The sequence below is a fragment of the Zootoca vivipara genome, chromosome 1, assembly GCF_965207765.1.
Source record: "Zootoca vivipara chromosome 1, rZooViv2.hap1.1, whole genome shotgun sequence".
In the NCBI taxonomy this organism is placed as follows: domain Eukaryota; kingdom Metazoa; phylum Chordata; class Lepidosauria; order Squamata; family Lacertidae; genus Zootoca; species Zootoca vivipara.
This window is the reverse complement of record NC_142582.1, coordinates 58,677,072-58,701,239: the sequence shown is the minus strand read 5'-3', so window position 1 is coordinate 58,701,239 and position 24,168 is coordinate 58,677,072. Positions and strand designations below refer to the sequence as shown.

At 43.2% G+C, this 24,168-nt stretch overlaps 2 protein-coding genes and 1 long non-coding RNA gene across 6 annotated transcripts in view; all 3 read right to left on the bottom strand.

Moving 5' to 3' along the window:
- EPS8L2 (EPS8 signaling adaptor L2) overlaps window positions 1-8,264 on the bottom strand; it is an 89,040-nt gene extending 80,776 nt beyond the window's left edge. For all 3 annotated transcript variants that reach the window (XM_035122136.3, XM_035122154.3, XM_088653138.1), the window contains exon 1: window positions 7,991-8,264. The gene's annotated coding sequence lies outside the window, so the exon portion shown is untranslated. The remainder of the gene's footprint in view (window positions 1-7,990) is intronic.
- Window positions 8,265-12,357: 4,093 nt separating this feature from the next.
- On the bottom strand, window positions 12,358-23,953 carry TMEM80 (transmembrane protein 80). 2 transcript variants are annotated; one of them, XM_035122214.3, is made up of 6 exons: window positions 23,827-23,953; window positions 21,542-21,558; window positions 16,369-16,462; window positions 16,175-16,267; window positions 14,679-14,902; window positions 12,358-13,816 (listed from the first exon to the last, which is right to left on the bottom strand). In XM_035122214.3, the coding sequence occupies exons 1-5, from the start codon at window positions 23,843-23,845 to the stop codon at window positions 14,697-14,699; spliced, it is 429 nt and encodes a 142-aa protein (XP_034978105.1). In that variant the 5' UTR covers window positions 23,846-23,953; the 3' UTR covers window positions 12,358-13,816; window positions 14,679-14,696. The 2 variants fall into 2 exon arrangements, with proteins under 2 accessions (XP_034978105.1, XP_034978096.1); XM_035122205.3 differs by having other exon boundaries at window positions 12,358-14,902; window positions 23,827-23,950.
- On the bottom strand, window positions 19,101-20,188 carry LOC148687590 (uncharacterized). Its single transcript, XR_015946212.1, has 2 exons — window positions 20,050-20,188; window positions 19,101-19,692 (listed from the first exon to the last, which is right to left on the bottom strand). It is a non-coding gene; the product is annotated as an uncharacterized LOC148687590 (long non-coding RNA).
- Window positions 23,954-24,168: the final 215 nt, after the last annotated feature.

Below are 24,168 nucleotides of genomic sequence, written 5' to 3'. Positions count from 1 at the left end.
AAAACAAATAAGTAAACTATCTGTGGCATTTCAAACTGTGGAGGATATTGGGTTTTTTGTTTTGTTACTATGTTATGTATTTTTGTGTTTTTATATTGTAAACCACCCTGTGATCCCCAGATGAGTGGTTGTGCAAAATTTAATAGATAAAACAAAATATTCATTTAATTTAAAAATAGGAGAAACTGTTTGTAAACTGTGTGTCAGGCAAAATTGCATACAAAAATGTGTATATTTGCACGAAGTACACAATTTGCGCAAAAATGCTGATGAATTTTCCTGAGGAAATTTAAAGCAAAACTACAAACTAATGCAGCAATTAGAGCTCTTAATTTAAGACGAGAAAGATAAGGAACTAGAGAGAAATGGAAACTGACAGAATAGTCTGTCCCTTAAGACAGCAATAGGGACAGCATTGAAGGACTCATGGGTTCCCTAGTAATTTAAAATTCTACTGACCAGCCCCATGGATCCTTTGCTGTGGTATCAAAAGGCAACTCCCTGAAACCCCAAAATGTGTCCTTAAAAACAGTGCCCCACACTTCTACATTTTATCCATCTCCACTTTGGCATGTGGCCCCCAGAGGATTGATCTTGGGCCAATATGGCCCTTGATTCAAAAGAGGTTAGCCATCCCTGGTTTACAGACAGTGGCGTAACAAAGGGGGGCGATGGGGGCGGATCACCCAGGTGCCACCCTGGAGGGGGGGGTGACACTTGGCCGAGTGTCACCCCCCACTGGGGAACATTTTTTCCCCCTGTTGCATGAGATTTTTAAACTGTTCTTATATGTTCTTTCAATGCTGATTTCATATCTGAAGTCGGTTTTGTTCTGTAAGCTCTAGGTTTTTTTGCAATTCATGTTTTTCACTTTTTGCCAGAGCCAGAGCCGCGGGGGGGGGGGGACAAAAAAAATTCTGCACCGGGTACCACCTGGGCTTGCTACGCCTCTGATTTCAGACGTCTGGCATCCAGATAACTTTCTGTAGCCAAGAAACCAGCTCCACCCCTCTTCCCTATTTATTCCTCAGTCCCAAATGTTGGTAAGAGGGTAATTTTCATTGGACCACTGTCAATGGAAATGGTTAAAATGCTTCTTCCCCCCACCTGCCACATAGCTCATTACTATCTCCCCCCCTCTTGCTGCACTCTAAATCGTGACACCATTGCAATTGGGGAGTTGGGGGAAGAGACACGAAAAACAGATATAAGATTGGAAAAAGAAAGGCTAAAGAGCATAGATTCCAAGTGCAATAGGCCATCTACACTCAGAAACTGTGCCCTCCAAATCATGGGTTAAATTGATGGGTTTTCTGAGCTCTGGATAAATGTAACCTGAGTGGGAAAACATGAGATGAGGATGTTTTGTTTATGATGTCATGCAAATGTTCCATAAAAAGTGAGTAAACAAAGCATAGGTATTTCACAGTAAATGTCCTGTGGTCTTCAGGAGACCATAAACAGCAACCAATAAAAAAATTGAATGATAAGTAACTTAAAACACAATAATATTCTAAAATCATACACAACATACAAACCCCTCCCCCTACGTCAGTTTAAAAGATCTCTGTTTAATGAATGGGACTTTTAAGATACAGTAACAGATTTGAATCACAAAGCTGGTATCCTCCTTTCGCTTGCATTAAGGGGCAGTGGGAAGAACTATTAGTTTTAAGATACCAAACCAAACACATACCCGCTTCTTCACCATACACCTACTACAGCTGCAAAACAAAATATGATTTCGTAACACACTTTCAACTAAAAATGGAAGCATATTTTTTCTTGCAGAAGCAGGGGGTTCTAATACCAAATGCTTCTGGGTGAACCATTTCCATAAGGTGAAAAATCTCCCTAGGTAATTTCTGCTGCAATACTGAGTCACTATTAATACAGAAACCTATTGCAGACAACCAGCTTTTCCTGTTCCCTCAACACAAACAGCTTGCATAGTGATCATTCAAGTGCTATGAAGAGTAAGAATCTTCCACCCTAAGTCTAGCCCATATATCAAGAATTCTCCAGCCATGCCATTCAGTTTGCTCTGTTCGGCACTATCTTTTCTAGCCCTGCTTCTCCCCTCGCAAGGGACTTAAATGGACGTGAAAACCAACCGAGCAAGCAGCAATGCCTAGAAACACAATGAAATGGGTTGTCTCCATCTTTGTCAAATTCAAAGCAGACACATTGAAATCAATGCACATGACTAACTTAGGCTCTTTGGCCAGATGGTTAACAAGTCCTGCTAGCACAACAGGGTTTCTCTCCTGCTCCCTTCCTACAGCCTGCAAATTGGCTCAGGGTTTGATAGGAGTGCACACACCAGAACAGAGTGCAGGGGGAGGAGAAGCGGGATTGTTTTGCCAGGCAAGCTGAAACGCTTGCACTGACGGAATTCCTGCTACGCTGAATTCCTGCCCTTATTTTCAATAGGCCTACTCTGAGTTTGACCAACTTTGGATACAACTGAACAGTTCCTATACCATTTAAGAATTGTGTAGAAGAGGAAACTGAGCTGGTTTTCTCATACTTGTGCCACTGCAACATAAGCTGTGCCTTCCTAAAATCCCTCTGCTGTAGAACAACTAAAGGGAGCAGAACATTGTACTTCATTTCATCGTATCAAAGGAGTCTGGCCAGGATGCCGCTTATTTTCACTAACAAGTGATGGAATTAAGGCTAGAAGGCTGCACCCTTGCATTTATCTGAAAAGGGCTCAGTTCCAACCAGCCCAGCACCTGCTTGTATAGTATCTGTTGCTCCACTGCTCCTAATTATACTGTTGGCTACCAAATCCACAATAACTGCCCCATACATCTTGCTGCCTGGATATTTGACCACTTAGGCATAAGCTAGAGACCTCTTTATCTAACGGGACTCATCATTTCTCTCCCAATATACTATCACAGGAAAATTGGACTACACAAAATTGATCATGTATAGCAGCCTTCCCCAACCTAGTGCCCTCCAGATGTTTTGGACTAAAAGTTCCATTAGCCCCTACCAATGATCAGGGAGGATGGGAGTTGTAGTCCTAAGCACTGGGAGGGCACCAGGTTGGGGAAGGCTGCTATATAGTAACAACTCTTACCCATCCCAGCCAAGGGACTTTTCCATCCCAACAGCCTTGAAAGCTGTTCGTATCAGCCAGCCTGTACCAAATCACTCATAGCACATTGTATATGTTTTATTGATTTTATTTTGAATTGTGCTGCAACCTGGGCTCCTATGGGAGGAAGAGCAGGATAGAAATGGAATGAAACAAATGAATATATGAAGAATTCACCCTTTCTTCTTCATGAGACCTACTAGAAGCTATGGATTTGTTTGGATTGGCTTTGAATCACCACCATCTCATATCCCAAAACCTCTAGCTTGCCTTCCAATTTGACTAGGGCACCGTAGGGCAGCCAGATGCAAAGGGCAACAGAACCCCTGCACCTCAGTTGTTGTGCAGAAGCTACAACAGCTCTGCTGAAGAGAGAATTCCAGCAGGTGTTGCTTCTACATGACCCTGTCCTCTTTTTTTAATCTGGCCACCCTGCGGTTGACCCCTTCATATTTAGCTCCATAGCTCCTGCATAACTCTAGCCCACGAGACATTTCCCTCGATGATTCCTCCATTTCAGCCAGTCATTATTGTTCCAACAAGGAGTCATGCAACAAGAGAAGAAAGTAATAAAGCAGTAATAATTATGACAAAACAGATATTCACAATAGCAGTTAAATTTAACTGATTTACTGCACTACTGAGAAGGTGGAAAATTGGCTTGAACTTTAGAAGCTACCAAGGCAAATCCCACCACTGCTAATAGGGCCACTCTATAATGAGAAGTCAGCAGAAAATCAATGTTCTGCAATTAGATTTCCCCTCAAGGGCTGGATCTAAAAATGTTATGCAAACTGCAGGGGAAAATAGGACAAGAAAAGGAGGTGTGTCCTGTACAAAACCACTGCCACAAGGGCAGCCTGTGTCAACCCTCTGGTAAAGACAGAGGGGCCAGACAGGCAGAACCCTAGAGTTTGGTCATATTGCTTGAGCTGCCATTAAGCACAGACCATGGGCGTACCAAGGATCAAAACTAGGGGGGGGGCAAGGGGAGGGGCCAAGGCACGAAAGGGGAGGGGCCACAAAGTGGGCGGGAACGCCGAACTCGCGCTCCGCCGGGCTGTGCCCCTCCCTAGAAGCAGGGCTGGTGGGTGGAGGCGGAGCCCAGCCCAGCGGAGCGCGAGTTCAGCGTTCCCGCCCACCGCGCCGCGCTCCCTGGTTCCCCGCCGCGCTTGGCCTTGCCTGAGGGCGCGCCGGGGAGCTGGAGGGAGGGTGCGGTGCGGCGCGGCGGAAATGGCGAACTCGCGCTCTGCCGGGCTGTGCTCCGCCTCTGCCCACCAGCCCTGCTTCTAGAGTAGGGCAGCTGCCCTAACTTGCCCCGTGGTGGGTACGCCCTTGGCACAGACGCTGAATCTGAAAAGACATATGTTTATGATACCCAACTCCTTCAAGCAGTTGTGGTAAGGCTTAGTTTCCAGACCCTTGATCATCATGGTTGCCCTCTCTGCACACGTTCCAGTTTGTCAATATACTTTGGACACAGTATTCCAGGTGTGGTCTGACCAAGGCAGAATAGGGTGGTACTATTGCTTCCCTTGATCTGGACACTATATTTCTGTTGATACAGCCTAGAAAAGCATTAGCTTTTTTTGCTGCTGCATCACACTGTTGACTCATGTTAAGCTTGTGGTCCACCAAGACACCTAGATCCTTTTCCTATGCACTGCTAGTAAACCAGATGTCCCCCCATCCTATATTTGTGCATCTGGGTCTTCCTGCCTAGGTGCAGAACCATACATTTGTCCCTATTGGAATTCAATTTGTCAGCTTGTGGCCAGTTCTCCAATCTTTTAAATGTACTTTTGAATTCTGATTCTGTCTTCTGCAGGATTAGCTACCCCTCCCAGTTTGGTGTCATCTGCAAATTTGATAAGCATCCCTTCAATTCCTTCATCCAAGTCATTTATAAAGATGTTGAACATTACCTTCACATGACTGTCATTTGGGGTTAATTGGATACTTTATTTCAAACCTGCGAACATCACAATACCCAACCTATTTGGATGATGACTTGCACTCCACTCTCAGAACAAGGCTGATGTGCACTGAAATGAGCAGATAGGATGAGAAAAGTAGTGTCCATTTAAATTCTATTATCTGGGATTTGCTAATACTAATCATAGACAGACTGATCACCTGTGGTTTTCTTAAAGCCCCATGCTGAGAGACACATTTCTCAAATGAACACATCATATTTGAAAAAGGTTTTAGATATCAAAGCTACAAAGCAAACTGGCATAAAAGCTTGCTTTAAAAACCAAGGAGGCAAACATGACCCCTAATAATTATTTAAAATGTAATCATTACATTGGAACAATTATGATGTCAGATGACAAGACAGCTGCCTGGTCCCACCTACCTGTCAAAGTTAGCTGTGAGGTGGGGAGAAAAAGATCTGACCCACCTTCTTGTTATGGCTCACCACTGATTAAAAGCTAGAAAAGATTCATTACTGTGTTATCTATGTGTATCCCAACTAATTATTAGCCATTGCTCATTTTCCCATAAGTATTTCTCAAATGTAGCCAGCTTGGTGGTCATCATCTCATTCAGTCTTCTTTTGCAGACTATGCACTAAGCTTAAGAAATTTATTTGTCAAGGCCATCTGGGAACTTCAAACCTGAGCAGGGATTTGAAGACAGGTTCAACACCCACTTTCATAATTTTATTACCATGGTTTTATCTGTCCAAAGTCTAGACTACTCTGGCTTTCATGATTTCATGTTCATTTTTTAATCTGTCCAAACTCCGCAGGCATGGATCCTTTGAGTGGGATAGCTTTCAGGATTCCATCCCCAATGGTTGCACTTGGATAGAGGCTCACTCTGAGGCTGATCTAATGATTTATTATGTTTAGTATTAACTGAAATTCTGTTGTTGTTTTTTAAAATGAATTTATATTCAACTCTTCAATATAAAAACGTTTCCCGCATAAGTTCCTGTCACGAATTATGAGCAAGTTTTATTGCTTGAATGAGTGATGCAAGATCCAGGGTGAAGAGTCAGACGGTCAAATGCCAGGTAGTCCCTTTCCACATTGCACATCTAACCAACCGATAAAACCACTTGTTTGTCTTATCTTGCCATGTGGTAAGGAACATTTAATGACACATTAGGGGTGATCAAGTGGTGACATAGTCATCTGTATTTACCCTGAGAGAGACCCTTCACATTAAAGCAGTAGCACGATAAGTGCTGCCCAGTAACTTCTTCCCAGGCTGCTGCAGTAATAGTGCCAAAAGTAATCATATGGACTATTCCCAACAAATTTCCTCTCTTCCTCCCAGTTGGGATATAATTGGATGGGTAAGAGCTGCACACCACCCTTACATCATGTAGTTGTGGCTTCCAGACAGTAGCAAGGCAGTGGGCGATGAAGCTATGGGGAAGCAGCTCCCACACTGTTGCAGTAGTATATGGAGGGGGTGGCCCTGAGCTTTGTTTGTAATCAATGTGCAGGTCACTCTGATATATCCTCCCCTCCACACACACTACTGCATTTCACAATCCCAGCAGATTCCAACCTCTTGTTTTATAACAGGTCCTTTTAACCTAAATTAGCAATCGACTGAGACTTCTATGTGGACCATCTTTTCCCCTAGACAATGGAAGAACTAGACCACACTAATACTGTGAAATAGCCTTTGCCAACTTGATGCCCTCCAGATGTTTTGGCTTACGCCTCCCATCAGCCCCACCTGATTTATGTAAATGTTCATAACATTTTGGTAAACTGGAAGCTGGAGCAATTATAACTCTTGTTAATATGGCATTCTATTCACATGACTATAGGGTGTCATGTGGTGAGCACAAAAAACCCAGATATTCACAATGGATCAAATTTCTTAGGACATCTTTACACATTGTACATGGGCACAAATCCCCAAATACATGTCATCAGTGTAATTTTTGAATGACATCCAAATGCATAACTTGTGACTTCTTACAAAATGCGTATGAGCAATTAGCATGAACTGAAAGGGCGTGTGACATTCGTGTATTAAATACAAGTGTGCTGTTAATAAACAATACTCCCTTGCATCTCTTTTGTACTTGGGAACTGGATCCAGAGTACAAAATGTAAAAATTAAGCAATGACCCTCGGCAGAGTAACTTGAAATTTGTGAGTTAGGAAAGAAAGATCTGGTATGGCTCTGTTTACACTTCCAGGCAGTTACTCAGCATGGAAGAGCAGTCCTGCTGCTGCACATTATACAAAATTGCCCTAATTAAAGCCAAGGAACAATTATATCCAAGTGCCCCACTTGTCTGACAACGCAGTGATTAGTTCCCAGGGTTTAATATCCGGCAGCATTTCAGAAAGCTCTAAATTAAGATGACTTGCATTTATTGAGAAGAATTTGTACCAGCATTTTCCATACTTAAGCACGCACACCCACCCCAGGCCACTGCCAAATGTTCAAGTCAATATGATTTCACTAAACTAAAAACAAAACTCAACCAACATTTTCCCATGGTGGTAAGTTTGAGGTCCACTTCACAAAAGTGCAGCCAAGCAGACATAAAAGCAGAGGGAAAACCCAACCAACTTTGGAATAAACTTCGAAGAAGCTGAGCAACTGATAGCATAGCTAGACTTTGTTTTCTAACCCAAGAGTCTTCCTTTGCCAAAACAGCACTCCCTGCTGGACCTTTCCCATTTGGGCAGGGATGTTGTAGTACGCCACAAAATAACATGGAGAAAATCCTGCCCCCCCCCAAAAATAACTTTTTCCAGAGGTTTTTACCAGCACTCCCTTTCCCAAACACACTCCCTTCCTTAGGCATGGGAAATATTCTTTGGAGGCTCGTCGTCAAACGCTGAGGAGCAGGGCGGGGAAGGAGCGGGGAGAAATTAAAAACAACAGCAATTCACTTACTTTTCCCTCAGAGGCCAGCTAGACTCTCCTAGTTTCCTGGGTCCTCGTAGTTCCTTCCCCACTGAGCGGCTCCCTTCCTCTTAGTCCAGCTTCTCTGCCATTCTGAACTTGGGGCTTCCTGCTCTGCTGTGCTCAGCAAAGGGCTTTTTCCCAGGGGAAATGGTGCCCGGGGCTGAGGTGGGCAAGAGGAAACGACCCTCTCGGTTCCTGACGGCTCCCTCTTCTTCTCGCTCCTCCTCGCCCTCCTTTCTCCCCGTGCAGACCTCGCAGCTCCACTGAGAGCAGGTGGAAGCGCTCCCTCAGCCCAGGCAGAGGAGGAGGGAGAGGTGGAGCCACCGGCCAAAAGCAACAGGTTACTATATAACCAGGAGGCTCCGAGTCGGGGCGCCTCAGAGTTGGGTATCTCTGCTGACACCTGGTGCAACGTTGGAGAACCAGGACTGAACCGCTGCCTGTGGAGACAGACGGCAGCAGAGGGGGCTTTATTTTTGATTCCCTCCGAGACTTCGGCGAGAAAGGAGGTGATTTTGCTTCAGGTTTTCCTCCTTCATCATCTTATCCCCGCCCCCTTTCAGTTTGGGGAAGGGAAATGAGCAACCTGGCGACGCTGTGGGGGGAAACAAACCCACGTTTGTGAAAGGCACAAGCCGCCTCTCACCGAGCTGGCGGCTGCCTGGCAGGCTCGCTCTGTCTGGCGAGATGTTTATCCAGCCAGAATAAGCCGGGCTCGGCCTGCCCTGGCAGCGCAAGGGTGGAAAATGTGTCGCGAGTTGGGAGGGGTGTGGTCACACGCATCTCTCCAACTCGGAGAAACAAAATGTAGAGGGAGAGAGTTTCACGGATTACCCAATTTTAGCAAGATGGATGGATTTGGGACTCGGAATATATCCCCCCCCCTGCAGCCACTGTCTCAACAAATGCCAACGAGCACAGCATAGAGCTCAGCAGTTTTGTTGCATCAATAAGGTGGAAGTAATGGGTTGTCTCTCTGGCTTGCAAGGGAGGGAGAGGGAAACCAGGAAAAGGGAGGTGCTGCTGGGGTGGATAAAGTACATTTCTGTTCTTCAGTTTGAAACGGGTGGAAACACTTCCTTTGGCTTCCGGGGGTCTTGAAATGGACCCAGCGGGGTTTGAAGCGATATACTGTGTGCTTAAACTGAAGTCCCAGCTCAAGCTAGGGCGTGCTTCCTCGGAAGTAAGCCCTATAAAGTTCTGGGAAATTAACTGCAACGTGCATAAGATTAAGAGCATTTTCCATGCTCAGCAATTTGCCGGTGGAGTCCAGCACAATACAACAGCACTCACAACAATATTGTGTGGTGAGATTTTTGTCCCAACTTCTGAACAAGAAAATATGTTGCCTTTATGCAGAATTGGACTACTGGACCACTTAGCCTAATTATCAGCTACTTCCGTTTGGGGCACCTCTGTGCCCTTTTGTACATCATGATTTGGGTTACTCTCAAAATTGTATAGTGGCTAGACTAAAAACAGAAAAAAGGGGGGGAATTCATTTTGGGCACTGTAAAAATGTGGGACTCAAAGCACACAGCTAGAACTGAACATAGTTATTTGACAGAATTAGACAAAAACATGGCAATTAATAGCCAGCAGAAGCCAAGACAAAACTACCAATGAACAAGAAATCTAGAAAGCAGAAATTATTCTACTGTAGGCACATGCCAGTTTGCTTTAGAAACAGATTACAGGGTAATACAAAAAAATTTTTTACACTTAAATTGTTACTAAAAAGTGTAACATAATGAATCAGACTGTGTAGTATTCCAACTATGGTTGTGCCAAGTTTTCTATATTTCATTGTGCATGTGATGTACATACAGCTTGTGAATGTAGAAGTGAAATCCAAGTAGGAAAGTGTGATGTGCTTCTCTTATTTTCTGCAAATAAAGACTTTGCAGTGCTAACACACAGCTTGATAACAAGAAGCAAACACAGTGTCGTTCCTTAAGGACACTAATCATGTTTTGTGTTGAAGCCAAAAAAAATGCTGACTTCTTAAGGAATGCACTTTATTTGTGTTTCATTTCCTTTTATTTTTGTTGGGCTTACAAGCAAAGAAAGAGTCTGAAACAATGTAGCCTTATCTCTTCAAAATATCTGAGGGCATTAAATCCCAGGAGATGAATGTGCTATCAGAATTTTAGATCACGCTGATGACAGCCACCTCAAGTTGTGTACAGAACAAGTGCTTTTTATTTGACGCATAACCACCACCCAAAAAATGCTCTCAACGTCTGGGGGAAAATGTGCTCATTTCATTTTTATTGTATTTTTCATTAAAACTTGCTCATCCTGTTTCCAGAAGGGTTTGGCCTTTTAATTATATACTCCCAAGAGCCCAGCATGTTTAGCAATGGTTGTCTGTGACTTTACCATAACAATTTATGCTCATGCTCACAAAAAAAAGGTCTTATGAACACTAACAAATACAATACTTCCAGCAGGTCAGGAGTAGCAGTTAACTCCACAGCTCAGTTAAAATGATTATGGGCAATCTCACATCAACATATAGGGGCTTCCTCCATCCTTGTTCATGACATGTGGCTGTGTAGACACATGGGAGAACCAGATCATATAAAGGCAGTCTAACCCACTGAAGTACAGTATATATGATTAACATTAAACATGAATCCTAACTATGGGTGTAGACCCATTGACAATGGGTTGTATCCAACTGTCTTCCCTCAGATCTGCTTCAGAGGACTGGGGGACCCTTTGGAACAGCATGGGAGGTGACATGCAAGCAGGCTGTAAGAAAACATACGAACAGAAGAGCCTGCTGGATCAGGCCAATGAGCCACCAAGTCCAGCATCATGTTCTCACATTGGCCAACCAGATGCCTGTGATAAGCCTGCAGACAGGAACGGAGCACAAGAGCACTGTCCCCTCCTGTGGTTTTCATAAACATTACTGCCTCCAACAGTGGAGGCAGAGCATAGCCATCATGGCTAGTGGCCATCAATACCCATCTCCTCGATGAATTTGTCTAATCCAGGTATCCCTGAACTGCGGCCCTCCAGATGTTTTGGCCTACAACTCCCATGATCCCTAGCTAACAGGACCAGTGGTCAGGGATGATGGGAATTGTAGTCCAAAACGTCTGGAGGACCGAAGTTTGGGGATGCCTGGTCTAATCCTCTTTTAAAGTCAGCTAAATTGGTAGCCATCACTTAATCCCGTGAGATCTTCATGGTTTAACTAGGCACTTTTATACGTCCTGAATTTTCCAACATTCAGCTTAATTGGATGTCTACAAGTCTTAGTATTACGTGAGGGAGAAAAACTTTTCCCTATCCACTTTATCCATGCCACTGATAATTTTATAAACTTCTATCATGTCACCTCTTACTCTCCTTTTCTCCAAACTAAAAAGTCGCAGATGCTGCAACCTTTTCTCAGAGGGAAGAAATAATGAGGAGGAATTCACAAAAATGGCCCACCTTTTCTACTCATAGAAGCCTCCACTGGATCAAAAAAGCCTTCTATCAGTGCCACAGAGGGACACAAATGGATACAACCCAATGTGTGCAGGGTTTTTTTTATTGCATTTAGAATATGGTGACCAGTGAGCTATTGCCAATGTTATTTCACCACTGAGAAGGAAAATGCAAAGCTGAAACATTATTTTGTGTCCTGGGTGGACTGGTCATGGGATGTTGTAAGATTGCAATCCTATGACATTCATGTGAAAGGCCAATTTAACTTAATAGTAAATATTTTCAAGTAAACATGCTATGCTGTAGGATAAGGTTCATAGCTGCCAAGTTATCCCTTTTTTTGAAGGGAAATTCCATTATGCTGAATAGGCTTCCTCACGAGAAAAGGGAAAACTTGGCAGCTATGATAAGGTTGTGAATAACTAATGCTAAAGATCTCCCTTTTGCATGAGATAGTTTGTACAAAGTAGGTGTGAAGGGGATCACCAAAGATATGCAAATAAATGTGCATCACTATGCATCAGTTTATTAACCACAAACTATGAGTGGTAACTCTAGGGTGGGGGAGCACCATGTCAACTTTGACTTCCCACACATTCCCACCCACCCAATTCTCAGTACATAGAAAGTTGGAAGGAGTCAACCATCACCACCATTTACAGGCTTTTGGCTGAGAAACAGAATTCATTCTGATAAACTAGATAATCCTGTTCTGCTGCGCTGGAATATAAAAGGTAATTCAAAAGAACTCTTTGTATGTGGTGCAGTATGCAAGATGTGCTCAATAATAATGCTTACAAAATCCTGACATCAACATGTTTGTTACCTCAAATCTTACTACTTTCTGGACAGTTACAGGTAGGTAGCCGTGTTGGTCTGAGTCGAAACAAAATAATAATAAAAGAAAATACTGAAGGAATTTTTTTATTTACTTTCTGGACAGACAACCCTGCCAAAGTGCCAATTTTCTTATCCAGCAATCTGCAAACATATTTGAAAGAACTCCAGGGACTAGAAGGTTTTTGTAAACTGCTCTAAGGTCCTGGGTTTTTGTTTGTTTTTAACCATCAAACAGTATATAAATTTTATTAAATAATAAAAATCAAAGCTTCAGGAGTGAACCTGAAACATGATATATGTTATTTTAGATTCAGTGTATCTGCCCACCAGTTACCCTCTTCTCTCCAAGATTTTTACACTGTTTGTTATTATTATTATTATTATTAACTGTATACCACCCAGGGTGGTTCACAACAGAAAAATACGAAATGAGAATACAAAACTGGTTCACATCATACTTCATACTGTGTGTAAGGAGTGTTTCTACACTTCCCACTGAGAGAAACTTAACTGAACCAGTGAACCACATTAGGCATACCCACCAGCTCAATTAGTATCAGTTAAATGTGAATGACTTGCAGTTTGTTTATTCGTAGCGATAGAAAAATAGAAATATATACTGTACATATATACAAATTAAAAAATATGATAATCTTTAACACACTACAGTGGTCCCTGAACTTACGAACTTAATCTGTTCCGAATGCACATTTGTACGTTGAAAATTTCGTAAGTCGAAAAGAGGATTCCCATCATAGCTGCCAAGTATCCCGTATCCGCCGGGAAAACCCCTTTTTTCTTACCGTTTCCCGGCGGTCTCCCGTTTAGTGAAAAATCCCGGTATTGTCCCTTAAATCGGGATACTTGGCAGCTATGAGTGGAGGAGAATGCAATTGTTAGCAACCCTAATTACCCGGCCATTTTTCTGGTGCCGCTTGCCCTTCTATGGGCACCAGAAAATGGCGGCGCCGGCGCCGGAAGTCACTTCCGCACAAGACCGGAAGTTGCGTCACGTGACTTCCAGTGGCGCTTTGCCCTTCTATGGGCATCAGAAAATGGCGGCGCTGGCGCCGGAAGTCGCCGCCACTTTCTGGTGCCCATAGAAGGGCGAAGCGCCACCGGAAGTTGCGTCACGCAACTTCCGGTCATGCGCGCGCTGCCGATCCCGGATATTTACGACCCGGACTTGGCAGGTATGATTCCCATAGGGAAAAAATAATTCGGAAAAATTCGTAAGTCGAAGAAACCGCATTAAAAAATTCGTAAGTCGAGGAAACTGCATTTAAAACCGCCAACGGTTTCTGTTCAGATGTAGAAAAATTCATAAGCGCGTGGCCATTTGTCCCATTCATAAGTCGAAAACTTCAGGTGTCGAGTAATTCGTAAGTTGAGGGGCCACTGTACTTAAGGCTTTCTTGTAGAAAAACAGGCACCATTTGTGAAATAAGGATGTCTCCTCCTGCACATACCCAAACCTGCCCTGGAAGGTTACGGTGACCCTCCAGAGCAGCTAGGTGGGGATGAGGGCTGCAAGAGAAAGGAGAAGGTGGGGATCTGCTCATGCAACACTGGATATTACTCTTTCATTAATAAAATATATCTTTAAAATATTTTGAAAACTATTCTTAGAAACCTGTAATTCTGACTTTAACTGGGAATTAGGCTTATGATAATGTACAGCTAAGATACCAGTTTCCAAGTAACTTTTTCCAAGTAACTACATTCTTTTGAAATTTTCACTATAAATGCTTATGCACGGTCTGATACAGTACAATAACATGTGATTTAGTTTCACTGATTCTACAGTTAAGACCACTGAAATGAGTAATCACCTCAAAGAGCTGCAAAAATTAATCACAAGGGTCTGGCTAATATTTATTTTGAGAGATGATTCAATCTTTATGAAGCACTTTATTGCTACCTATTTACTGTGTATCTTCCAAGGAACAAGAGGTCAATGCCTCTAATCATATGGTATACACACACTGGCAAACTGTGGGTAATTCCTGGGATCTGTCCAAGGCATGAATTTCTACATTTGTAGAAGCATATTTTCCTTGAAACAATGTGGTGCTCACCAAAGGCAGGCAAAGGACAAACGGCAAGCTTGACTGCCACAAAAAAATGTGGATCAGCCTTGATTTGAGCATCAACATTTAACTCCAAACTTCTATGCAAACAGAGACCACCACTAAATAAGCTATGCTAAGAATAACCCTGCAGAATGTGTTACATGTTAGTTCATGATGGCCTCATGGAACTTTGCAATGTAGTATGAACCGTTATGGCAGTGTTTATACTCGAGAACATCAAGCCCATGTACTTTTACAAGGATCAATTAAAAATCTATATTGCTTCTTTTTGAAGAAAATACAGAAGATAGGTTTACCACAGATAGCAACATGAGTTAGCTGACAAATGCAGCAATGGCTATGACTTGCAGGATTGCTTCAAGTCCACATGTGACAAGCAGTACAACATTAATGATGACATCTGCTCGCAGGACGTATGTTTGCCACACCAGAAAGTAGATGGATAGGATTATGCTGCCAGCAGTGATCACAAGACTGATACCCAATGGATACTCTTCTTCTGTTAGATTCCCTTTGGTACCTAGTGAAGTTAAAAAATAATAATACACAAGCACAATTGACAAATGATGAATCTGATAGCTCACAAAAATCCAAATTCAAAGCGAATATAATGGCCTTTTAGTAGCTGCACCTAGTATGATAGCTATGATCATTCGTGGGCCAGGAGAGCCTTCAGAGGCTAACACAGCGTATACTGGAGTTTATAACAGAAATACCAGTGCTATTCCTTTTTACAGTGCTTTTGTGCTGATATAGCCATGACATAGCTTAGAAGCAGAGCCTTCCCTTTCATTTTATCTTCCCCCTTTCAACCACCATGATCCACAGAACCCAGCAATACTCTCCTTTTACCATGGGCACCTAGTGCAGTAGGGCTGTTGCTGCATCCCACCCATCAGCAGCATTCCATCTATTTACCAAGAAAGGCAGAGTGGGGACATGGGCAGGGCTATGCGGGCACACTGGTGAAAGCCAATTTGGTGCTTCTGCCACTAAACTGATAGACCCAATCTCTCTGCCCTGTCTTAGTAAGTGGCCACTGCTAGGACAGTGATGGCACAGCACAGCCAGCGGCGGAGCATATGCCTGCGCTGCCCAGGGCAGGCGCACTCCCAAGGGATGCGTGGTGCGGAGGGTGCCCTGCCAGGCATGGGATAGCTACTCGGTTGCCCAGCACACACAGCCAGGGGCGGAGCAAGCCGCTCGTGGGGGTGGAGCAAGCTGCCCATGGTGGACATTCGGCGCACCACCCACCCACGACTCCGAAACCTCCCCAAGCTGTCAAAACGAAGGGGGAAGGGGAGAATGCTTCCGGCAAAGCGGCGCAGCTCTCCCCCTTACCCCGACAGCTCATGGTAAGCTTGGGAGTCGCAGGTGGGCCGAAAGTCACCCCCCTCAGTGAGGGCACCCGGGGTGGTCCACCCCCACCGCACCCTTCCTATGCCCCTGAGCACAGCCTCTGCTCCTGATTTTTATGGTTTAGTAAAATTGCCTTCTTTTAGGATGCAACTGATAGACACTTACTTTAGAACTTACATCTAGGCAAACATGGATTTGACTGGAGTGTGAACTTGACAATATATCCCTTATTTAGCTAGCATTCAGCAAAGTCTCATTTGCACTTTTACCCATGTAGGTCAGTCAGGCATTTTAATGTTTAACATTAAAAGTATTTAAATGTGTTGTAAAACAATTGGTTAGTTGTCATGAATCAGCATGTTTCACCATGTATCCTTACCAAAGGATTAATATTTAACAATGCTTCAAATGTGCATGCTGCTATCCAACTTACCAAAGTATAGCCTGATTGCTTCAAGAACTGCCATAATGAACAGCAATATGAGATCTAGAGCTAAGAAATCATCCGGATACGTGAAAACCTGACCTGCCAATGAGCAATGTACACATGATGAAAAAAGACAAGTAACAAGAGGTCCACAATACAGCAGAAATATATTTTAGCTGTGTGTATTTGAATTAACTTACTTTTATAAATAATCATCATCAGGGTTGCTAAAAAATAAAATATATAATAAACTACATTTAAACAGAAAAGAATCTGTAAGGGAACAGATGACAGCTGGCAGTTTCTGTCAAGGAAATTGGTTTAAAAACAATCAGGTCATGTCATCCTCCCCCCCAACTTCAGACAGCAGCACTCCAAGGTCTTAGATAGAGAGGGGTATCTCAGCCCTGCTAGTTGAGAACCTGTTAACTAGAGGTTGACCAGGGACCTCCTGCATACAAACCATGTGGACTGCTATAGAGCTATGGGCTCTCTCAAGGTATGGCAATGTAAGCCTTAGATCAGGGGTCGGCAAGGTTTACCTCTCCTGGGCCGGTTCACTCCAGCAGAGATCCCTCCGTGGGCCAGATTTCGCGAGTGTGCACGATTTCCGGCGTCTGCGCAGACATGATTTTCGGCATCTGCGTCTGCGCAGACACGATTTCCAGTGCCACGGAAGCGAGTCCACTCCACCAATTTAGCGCAGTTTAGCGGTGGCTCGGTTCAGGGGCGGCTCATGGGCCGATTAAACAAGCCCCGTGGGCCACTTGTGGCCAATGGGTCTTAGGTTGCCTACCCCTGCCTTACATGAAACAATTATTGTGAAAACTGTTGATACAGAAGGCCACAGGCTTTGTTTTACAGGGATTTTTTGAAGGCTGAGAAAAAGATCCAAGGCAATTTAACTTTCACAGTCCATTAAGAGGAAGACTATTCCTGCAGTTGGCTTGTGATGTGGAGCAGGCATCGGCAACCTCCGGCCCATGGAGTCTGTTTATTCAGCCCACGGGCCACCCATGAACCAAGCCGTCTGCTCGGCAAGTCCCCCATGTGTTGTGGTAAACCAGCGCAGTGCAGCGCAGGGACTCGCCAAGCAGCGCCAGAAATCGCTTCTGCACAGCCATAGAAGCGATTTCTGGCACTGTGGACTTTTTGGAAATGGGCAGCCAGCACCGGAAATCGCTTCTGCACAACCGTGGACATGCGCAGAAGCAATTTCTGGTGCTGCGCTGCCCATTTCCAAAATGTCAGGAGCGCCAGAAATCACTTCTGTGCATGTCCGCAGCTCCGCAGAAACAATTTCCAGTGCTGGCTGCCCATTTCCAAAATGTCCGCAGCACCACCGGAAATGGCTTCTGTGCCTGTCCGGCCCACGGACAATAGCCCGTGGGAATCCTCCGGCCCACGGCAAGAGAAGGTTGCCGAGGCCTGATTTGGAGTATGAATTTTCAAGTGACAGCAGCCTTTGTTGGGTTATTTGCACTTGAAATAATGTACAGTGGACGCTCAGGTTGTGGACGCGATCCGTGCGGGAGGCACATTTGCAACCCACAGCGTTTGCAACCCACAGCACTGTGTTTGCGCATGTGCAGGTCACAATTCGGCACTTCTGCACATGTGCAAAATGCGATTTAGTGCTTCTGAGCATGTGCAAGCGCCGAAACCCGGAACAAACCCTTTCTGGTACTGTACTTCCAGGTTCGGTGCGGTGCGCAACCCGAAAACGTGCAACCTGAAGCTATAACCCGAGGTATGACTGTACAGTGGTATTTCAGCCCTCAAAGTCCTCAAATAAAATTACTGGCCATGAACTGGAAATACCCAGGACTTTTCAATCCTGGCTCAATCAAATTCCTATTCTAATTCCATCCTACAACTTAAGATTCTAACACACTAAATATTATAAGCACCATTATAGTTGTAAGAAGAACCACCTACTTGAATTTTATTGACTGGTATTTAGCTAAGGTTTAATCAGAGTGGACTCACTGAAATGAATGAACATGACTAAAAGTTAGGTTTGTTAATTTCGGTGGATTTATACCCAGAAAAAATGTCTACTGATCGAGATCAGAAAAACTTGAGATGGCAGTGCTCATGACAGCTGGCTCATCCGATCTGTAACCCTGAAGCACATTAGGACTGGATTTGGAAGCTCCCTACTGAATCACTAAGCTCACCAGGTGGCCTTCAACACAATTGTTCTGCCACATTCTAACCTTTCTCAAGGAGTTGGATGTGAGGGGGAAAAAATTGCATTGCACTTTATAGACTGAAATATGCCACAGAACTCAATAGCAATCTAGGTCAGGATAAACTAAGGTTTCTGCAATACCTCCTATGAAGAAATGATAATGGTTTAATGATTTTTCTGCTTCTTCTAGCAATTGTAAATAAATAGAATTCAAATTGTAATACAATGAAAAACAATATAAGAAATATAATAAACAACAAAATACAATTAAAAATCAATAGGCATATTCAATCTGATGGATGCACCATCTCCAACTGCAAAATCCACAGACATGCCGTGGAGCACCTGAATGAAGCTTGTGGTGGTTCACAGACTGGTTTAGGAACTCTTGACGTAAGAGTTTGTGTTGTATCTTCCAAAGATTTCTGTGGTATTTTGCTTAACCCAAAGTGTGAGCTGAGCAGAGGGGACTGGTAATGGAGAGTACCGTAAATGATTCACATGTGGAGGGTTTTGCCATTCCATTCATGGCAATGAGAACCACATTTGCATTTGGGGTTCCATTTCTCCATCCAAATGTATAAACCATGCTGAGACAAGGTTCATGGACAATCTATAAGCAAGGTTTTAAGTGGGAAATGCAACTCACGCTATCATGCTAAGAAAATCTCAGCTGATTGCACACAAAGAGGTAGGGAATAACCCAGTATAAAATGGAATAAGTTGAAAACATCATGGTTATCTTATAAATTCCTTTTTTAAAAAATTCAATCTTTATTGGTTTAGAATCAACACATACACACAAAGAAAGTTTAGAAAAGAAAAAAGAAAAAGAAATGAAAAAGAAAACAGAACAAAAGAAACACAATACATCTCTTACAAACAAAAAGAAATAGAACAATATATCGCGAATGCACAAAAATATTCCAGCCTTCAACTTCAGACTTCCTTGATATGGGTTCTTTGTTTCCTTAATTACTTGCCTCTATTTATTCAATAAGCTTAAACTTTATTAAATCTTGTTTGTGTTCTTTATACCTTATTCAATTCCGAGTTATTCAAAGCATTCTAAAGTTTTTATATGCTGACACTGTTCTTTTAAATATTGTCTGTAAATCTCCCATTCCCTTTTAAACTTTTGGCGTCGATCGATCTATGATCTTTTCCATCGTATATGCTAGTTCTATATATTTATACAGTTTTACTTGCCACTCCTCTTATGATGGAATTTTATCTCCTTTCCACCCCTTGGCAATCAGTATCCTTGCTGCCGTTGTTACATGTAAAAAGATCCTTCTTTTTTCTCTTGGGATGTCTGATGCCATTATGCCTAAGAGGAAGGTTTTTAGTTTTTTATTAAACGTTATTTTGAACAGTTTTAAAAATTCATTATATGTACATTCCAAAAGCTCTTTATTTTTTTGCAATCTCACCCTATGTGGTACATCGTTCCCTCTAACTCTCTACACCTCCAGCATAAAACCGAGTTGGGTCTGTACATTTTGGAGTTTGCTGGGGGTATGTGACCTGTATAGCATCTTCATAAAGTTTTCTTTTATAGTGAAGCAAGCCGTGAATTTCAAATCCCTACTCCATAAATTTTCCCATTCCTCCATTTGTATATTGTAACCGAAATCCTTCGCCCACTTAACCATGACTGATTTTTACATCTTCTTCCTTTACTTACGGTATCTTATAAATTCCTGAAGGACATCTGAAGTGCACAAACACAAACAATTGCTGATTTCTGTCAGTTTTCTTCAGTTCTATAAATCCAACAGCAGCACATAAGGAGTCAATCTTCCAAAACAGAGCAATATTTAAATAGCTGAAGTGTGCTTCCTCTGCATTGTTTTGATGGCCACTTTCTATTTTTACAGAAAAAAGCATATACACCAGTCTTGCTGGAACACATGAATTCCTGAAAGTGCAGTACTTGCTCTTGGAAACAATGCCTGTAGGAACCCTGCACACTCATACAGAGTCAAATATTTATTTGAAAGAATGAATCTGAAGGAGTCATGCCCATTTAGTTAAGTCCCACTGACCTGAATGAGACTTACCGGTATTTCTGAGTAGGCATGCATAGGACTGCACTACAAAAAACCTACAGGTAAAAAAAACAACCTATATTCCAGCTTGTGGAGTGGATGTCAGTTCTACTGAAACAGAACTGAGTATTCACATTCTCCAGATTGAAAGAATGAGAATGAAAATGAAGGAATTGTAGCAGCAGAAATATTTGAAGACTGTCTGGAATGCTTTTTAGGGAACTTGTTACAAACTGTATCACCCATGTGTCCGGAGTGTTGGGGGACCCTCCAGAGCAGATTTGGGTGGACATGGGGGGGGGATGACTGCAGTGAGAGGAAAAATCAAAGAAAATTGCTTCCTGATCCATTCTGTTGATATAACCCTTATCATCAGCTGAGTAAGACCAATGGATACAACTCTATTTTATGGAGACCACTCTGATCATTTCATTTCTTAGTTTCCCAGACTATAGATTAATCAAGTTCTAGTACTTATAATCAGTGACAACATACAGTCATACCTCATGTTACGTTCACTGCAGGATACGTCTTTTCATGCTGAGAACGGGCTGAACCTGGAAGTCCCAGAATGGGTTATTTCCAGGTTCGGCGCGCGCACATGCGCAGAAGCACTGAATCGCTCCTTGTGCATGCGCAGAAGCGCCGAATTATGTCACAGGCCTGTGCAGACGTGGCGCTTCAGGGTGCGGCCTTTTCAGGTTGCGAATGGGCCTCCGGAACGGATCCCGTTCGCAACCAGAGGTACCACTGTATACTGCTTTCACATATCTCAAATTTCACTACGAATTTACAAACTAAAAGTTATCCGAGTATAATGAAACATAATAGTAGTTTTAAAACTTTCCACCTTCAGTAATAATAATAATAATAATAATAATGTATTTATACCCCACCCATCTGGCTGGGTTTCCCAAACAACTCTGGGCAGCTCCCAACAGAGTATTAAAAATAAGATAAAACATCAAACATTAAAAACTTCCCTGAACATGGCTGCCTTTAGATGTCTTCAAGTAGTATTCCCCATGTCAATTTGTTTGCTATTGAATACCTGCATCACATAATACATTTGAAAATCACAGATAGAAAAAAAAATATTTCATCATCTGAATGAATGAGAAAGGATACAACAGATGCTGCTCTTCCTGTACATAAGACAAAAATAATAATTAGCAGAGTCTATAATTTTTGGACCAAAGATTAAAAACCTAAGAATGGCTGAATACATGTTGTACAGCAGAAATGACTTTTTTTCAGAGCTACTGGGAAAACAATTTAAACTATGACAGGAGCCAGTTAGAACATGAACAGCTCACTTCAGAGCTGTAAACACAATGCTGAAAGATCTATTTCATACCACCCCTACTCCCTGCAAGGATAATGCTGCAATTTACAAACCACTTAAGTCATCTTGGGAATTTTTTTTCAATTTAGGGCTACAGTCCTAACCACACTACTGAAGCCATAAATAACACAATGAAACTTATTTCTGCACAAACATGCACAAAGGTTATAGGACTAAAGCCTAAAACTGATCAGAATGTTACGTTTGAAAGCAAGAAGAACAAAGCTAGGAAGGACATAAAGAATTCAGTCATTCACCACTCCCATACATTATTAGGCCATTCCCAAATTTGCTCAGGGTTCCCTCCCACCGGCCCTCCAGAGCAGATATGGGGGAGTGTTCAGTTGTAGGAGAGGGAGAAGTTCTGTTGCACAAATCAAAGTTGTTCTGCTCATACATAAAATGCTTGATGTATAACCTAGTTACACAAAGAAGTTCTCTATCCCCCTCTAGTGAATTAAGCATGCTATTGTTTCTAAGTCTGTGAATTATTTCAATAGGGGCCTAAGTCAGTCTTTAAATCAGGTTGAAACAAAATAAACCTTTAGATGTAGTTGAAGTTAGACTTTATAGTGCAAACAATTCATAAGATGTGGGCATGACTGTGAGATGGAGGTGTAGCCTGAAATTATATTTAATGTAAGACAGCGTCTGGTACACTATGTTTAAGCAACTGATAGGTATGGATACCCTCTCCATCTAATCCAACATCTACAGTCTGATGAATAATAATACATATCTATGTGAACTGTCCTACATGAGAGTTTATATTATTCATTACATTAGTAATGCCATCTGCACCCCTCCAACCCATAACTATTACACACACAGAGAGAGCCCATGTATTTAAAGTACATGGTCACAGAAACACTCCCAATAAGAATCACAATGCATGTGGTGTTATTGGCTGAATTATTTTTTGTGAACCCCCCCAAGCACCTAATAATATAGTGAAGCAGCCATATTAAACTGCAAAAATAAAGGGCTAAGAGTAATAAGGGTTGTAACCAACAAAGTAACGTTGTAAGAGAAACTTCCACACATGCAGCAGAGCACCCCCTACATCCACACCATTCCCAGATTTGCTCAGGATTCCCTCCCACTGGCCCTCCAGAGCAGATATGGGGGAGTGTTCAGTTGTAGGAGAGGGAGAAGTTCTGTTGCACAAATCAAAGTTGTTCTGCTCATGCAATGGCTTTGCTGGATTTGACCCACAACCATTAATGTGTGGTCACTCTTGACTGCTCTGAAGTGAGAAATGTAAGTAGAGTAAGTAGAGAGGCATTTCCACAAATACCTCTCATTTTGTGGGGTACATATTCATCCCACTTTTTCTCCCCCGTGCTCAGGGTACATATCCTCTAGCCCACCCCGTTTATCCCTACAATAACCTAGGTTATTATGACAGACAGCAGTGGGCTCAAAGTCACCCACATTTGGATCAAGGTCGCAGGTATGTCCCAAGGCTCACTACCCCTGGACTATACTGATTTAATTCTGGCTGTAGGAGGAGGCGTTTGCAATTAAATGAATTACTTCTCGATACCGAAAATCCCCTCCATGTAGAAAAGAAATGTCAGGGGAAAGGCTAAGCTGAAACACAACCAATTCACCCTGATATCTAGTTTCCTATGTAAAATAATTATATGTTGGAGGGTGCCGATGGAGAAGCATTCAATCACGCTAACACTCCGCCCCTGTCAGAGGCGATAGAGCTCTGCTTAAGAGACTTGCCGCCTCAATGAGAACTAGACACGGCTAAGCCCTAATCACTAACACTTACAAAATGCAGAAAAATTCCTGCGTGGATGTACTTAAGAAAGAAATGCTGGGTTGCAATCTGAGCCTAGTTTACTGATGAATAAAACGCCACTGCGAGCAAGAACGCGCATTTTTGCTTCTCTGTTGCCATGGAAACCCAATACCAGACAAGGGCAACGCAGCCCAGTAAGCAACCGGCGGCCTCGTCACCAGGCTCTGGAGCCGCGCGCATGGTTAGGGGAACCGGGCCTGCCTCCCCTCACTCGCCCTGGAATTAACAGCGGCGCCTTAGCGGCACTGAGCTCACCTCGCCTGACGGCCGCCATTTTTTCTCTCCCCCCCGCCTCCCGCTCGCTCTCCGCCCCGCCTCAGTTCCTCCAATATCCCGATAGTCCTTGCGCAGCCTCACTCGGGGCCTCGTGAACCTCCGCATACTGTCGTTCGTTGCTTTTCGCGCGGGCGGGATTGCACAACAGATTTCGGAGCTCAGGCGTTCGGGCTGAATCGGACAGCTCCGGTCGCTTGGGATTGTGAGGGGCGGGATTCAGAAATCCCTGTTCCCGCTCGCTTCCCGCTTACGCCCTTCGATTCGGTTATAGCCGGAAAGACTCGGGTCTCTTCGGCAATCGCCGTCGTTCGCCGCTTTTGA

Coding starts and splice junctions, on each gene's coding strand:
- TMEM80 (XM_035122214.3), bottom strand. Junction 16,268..16,368: donor GATGATGATTATTTATAAAA/GTAAGTTAATTC, acceptor GCTCATTGGCAG/GTCAGGTTTTCACGTATCCG. Junction 14,903..16,174: donor AGCAATCAGGCTATACTTTG/GTAAGTTGGATA, acceptor TAACTTCACTAG/GTACCAAAGGGAATCTAACA.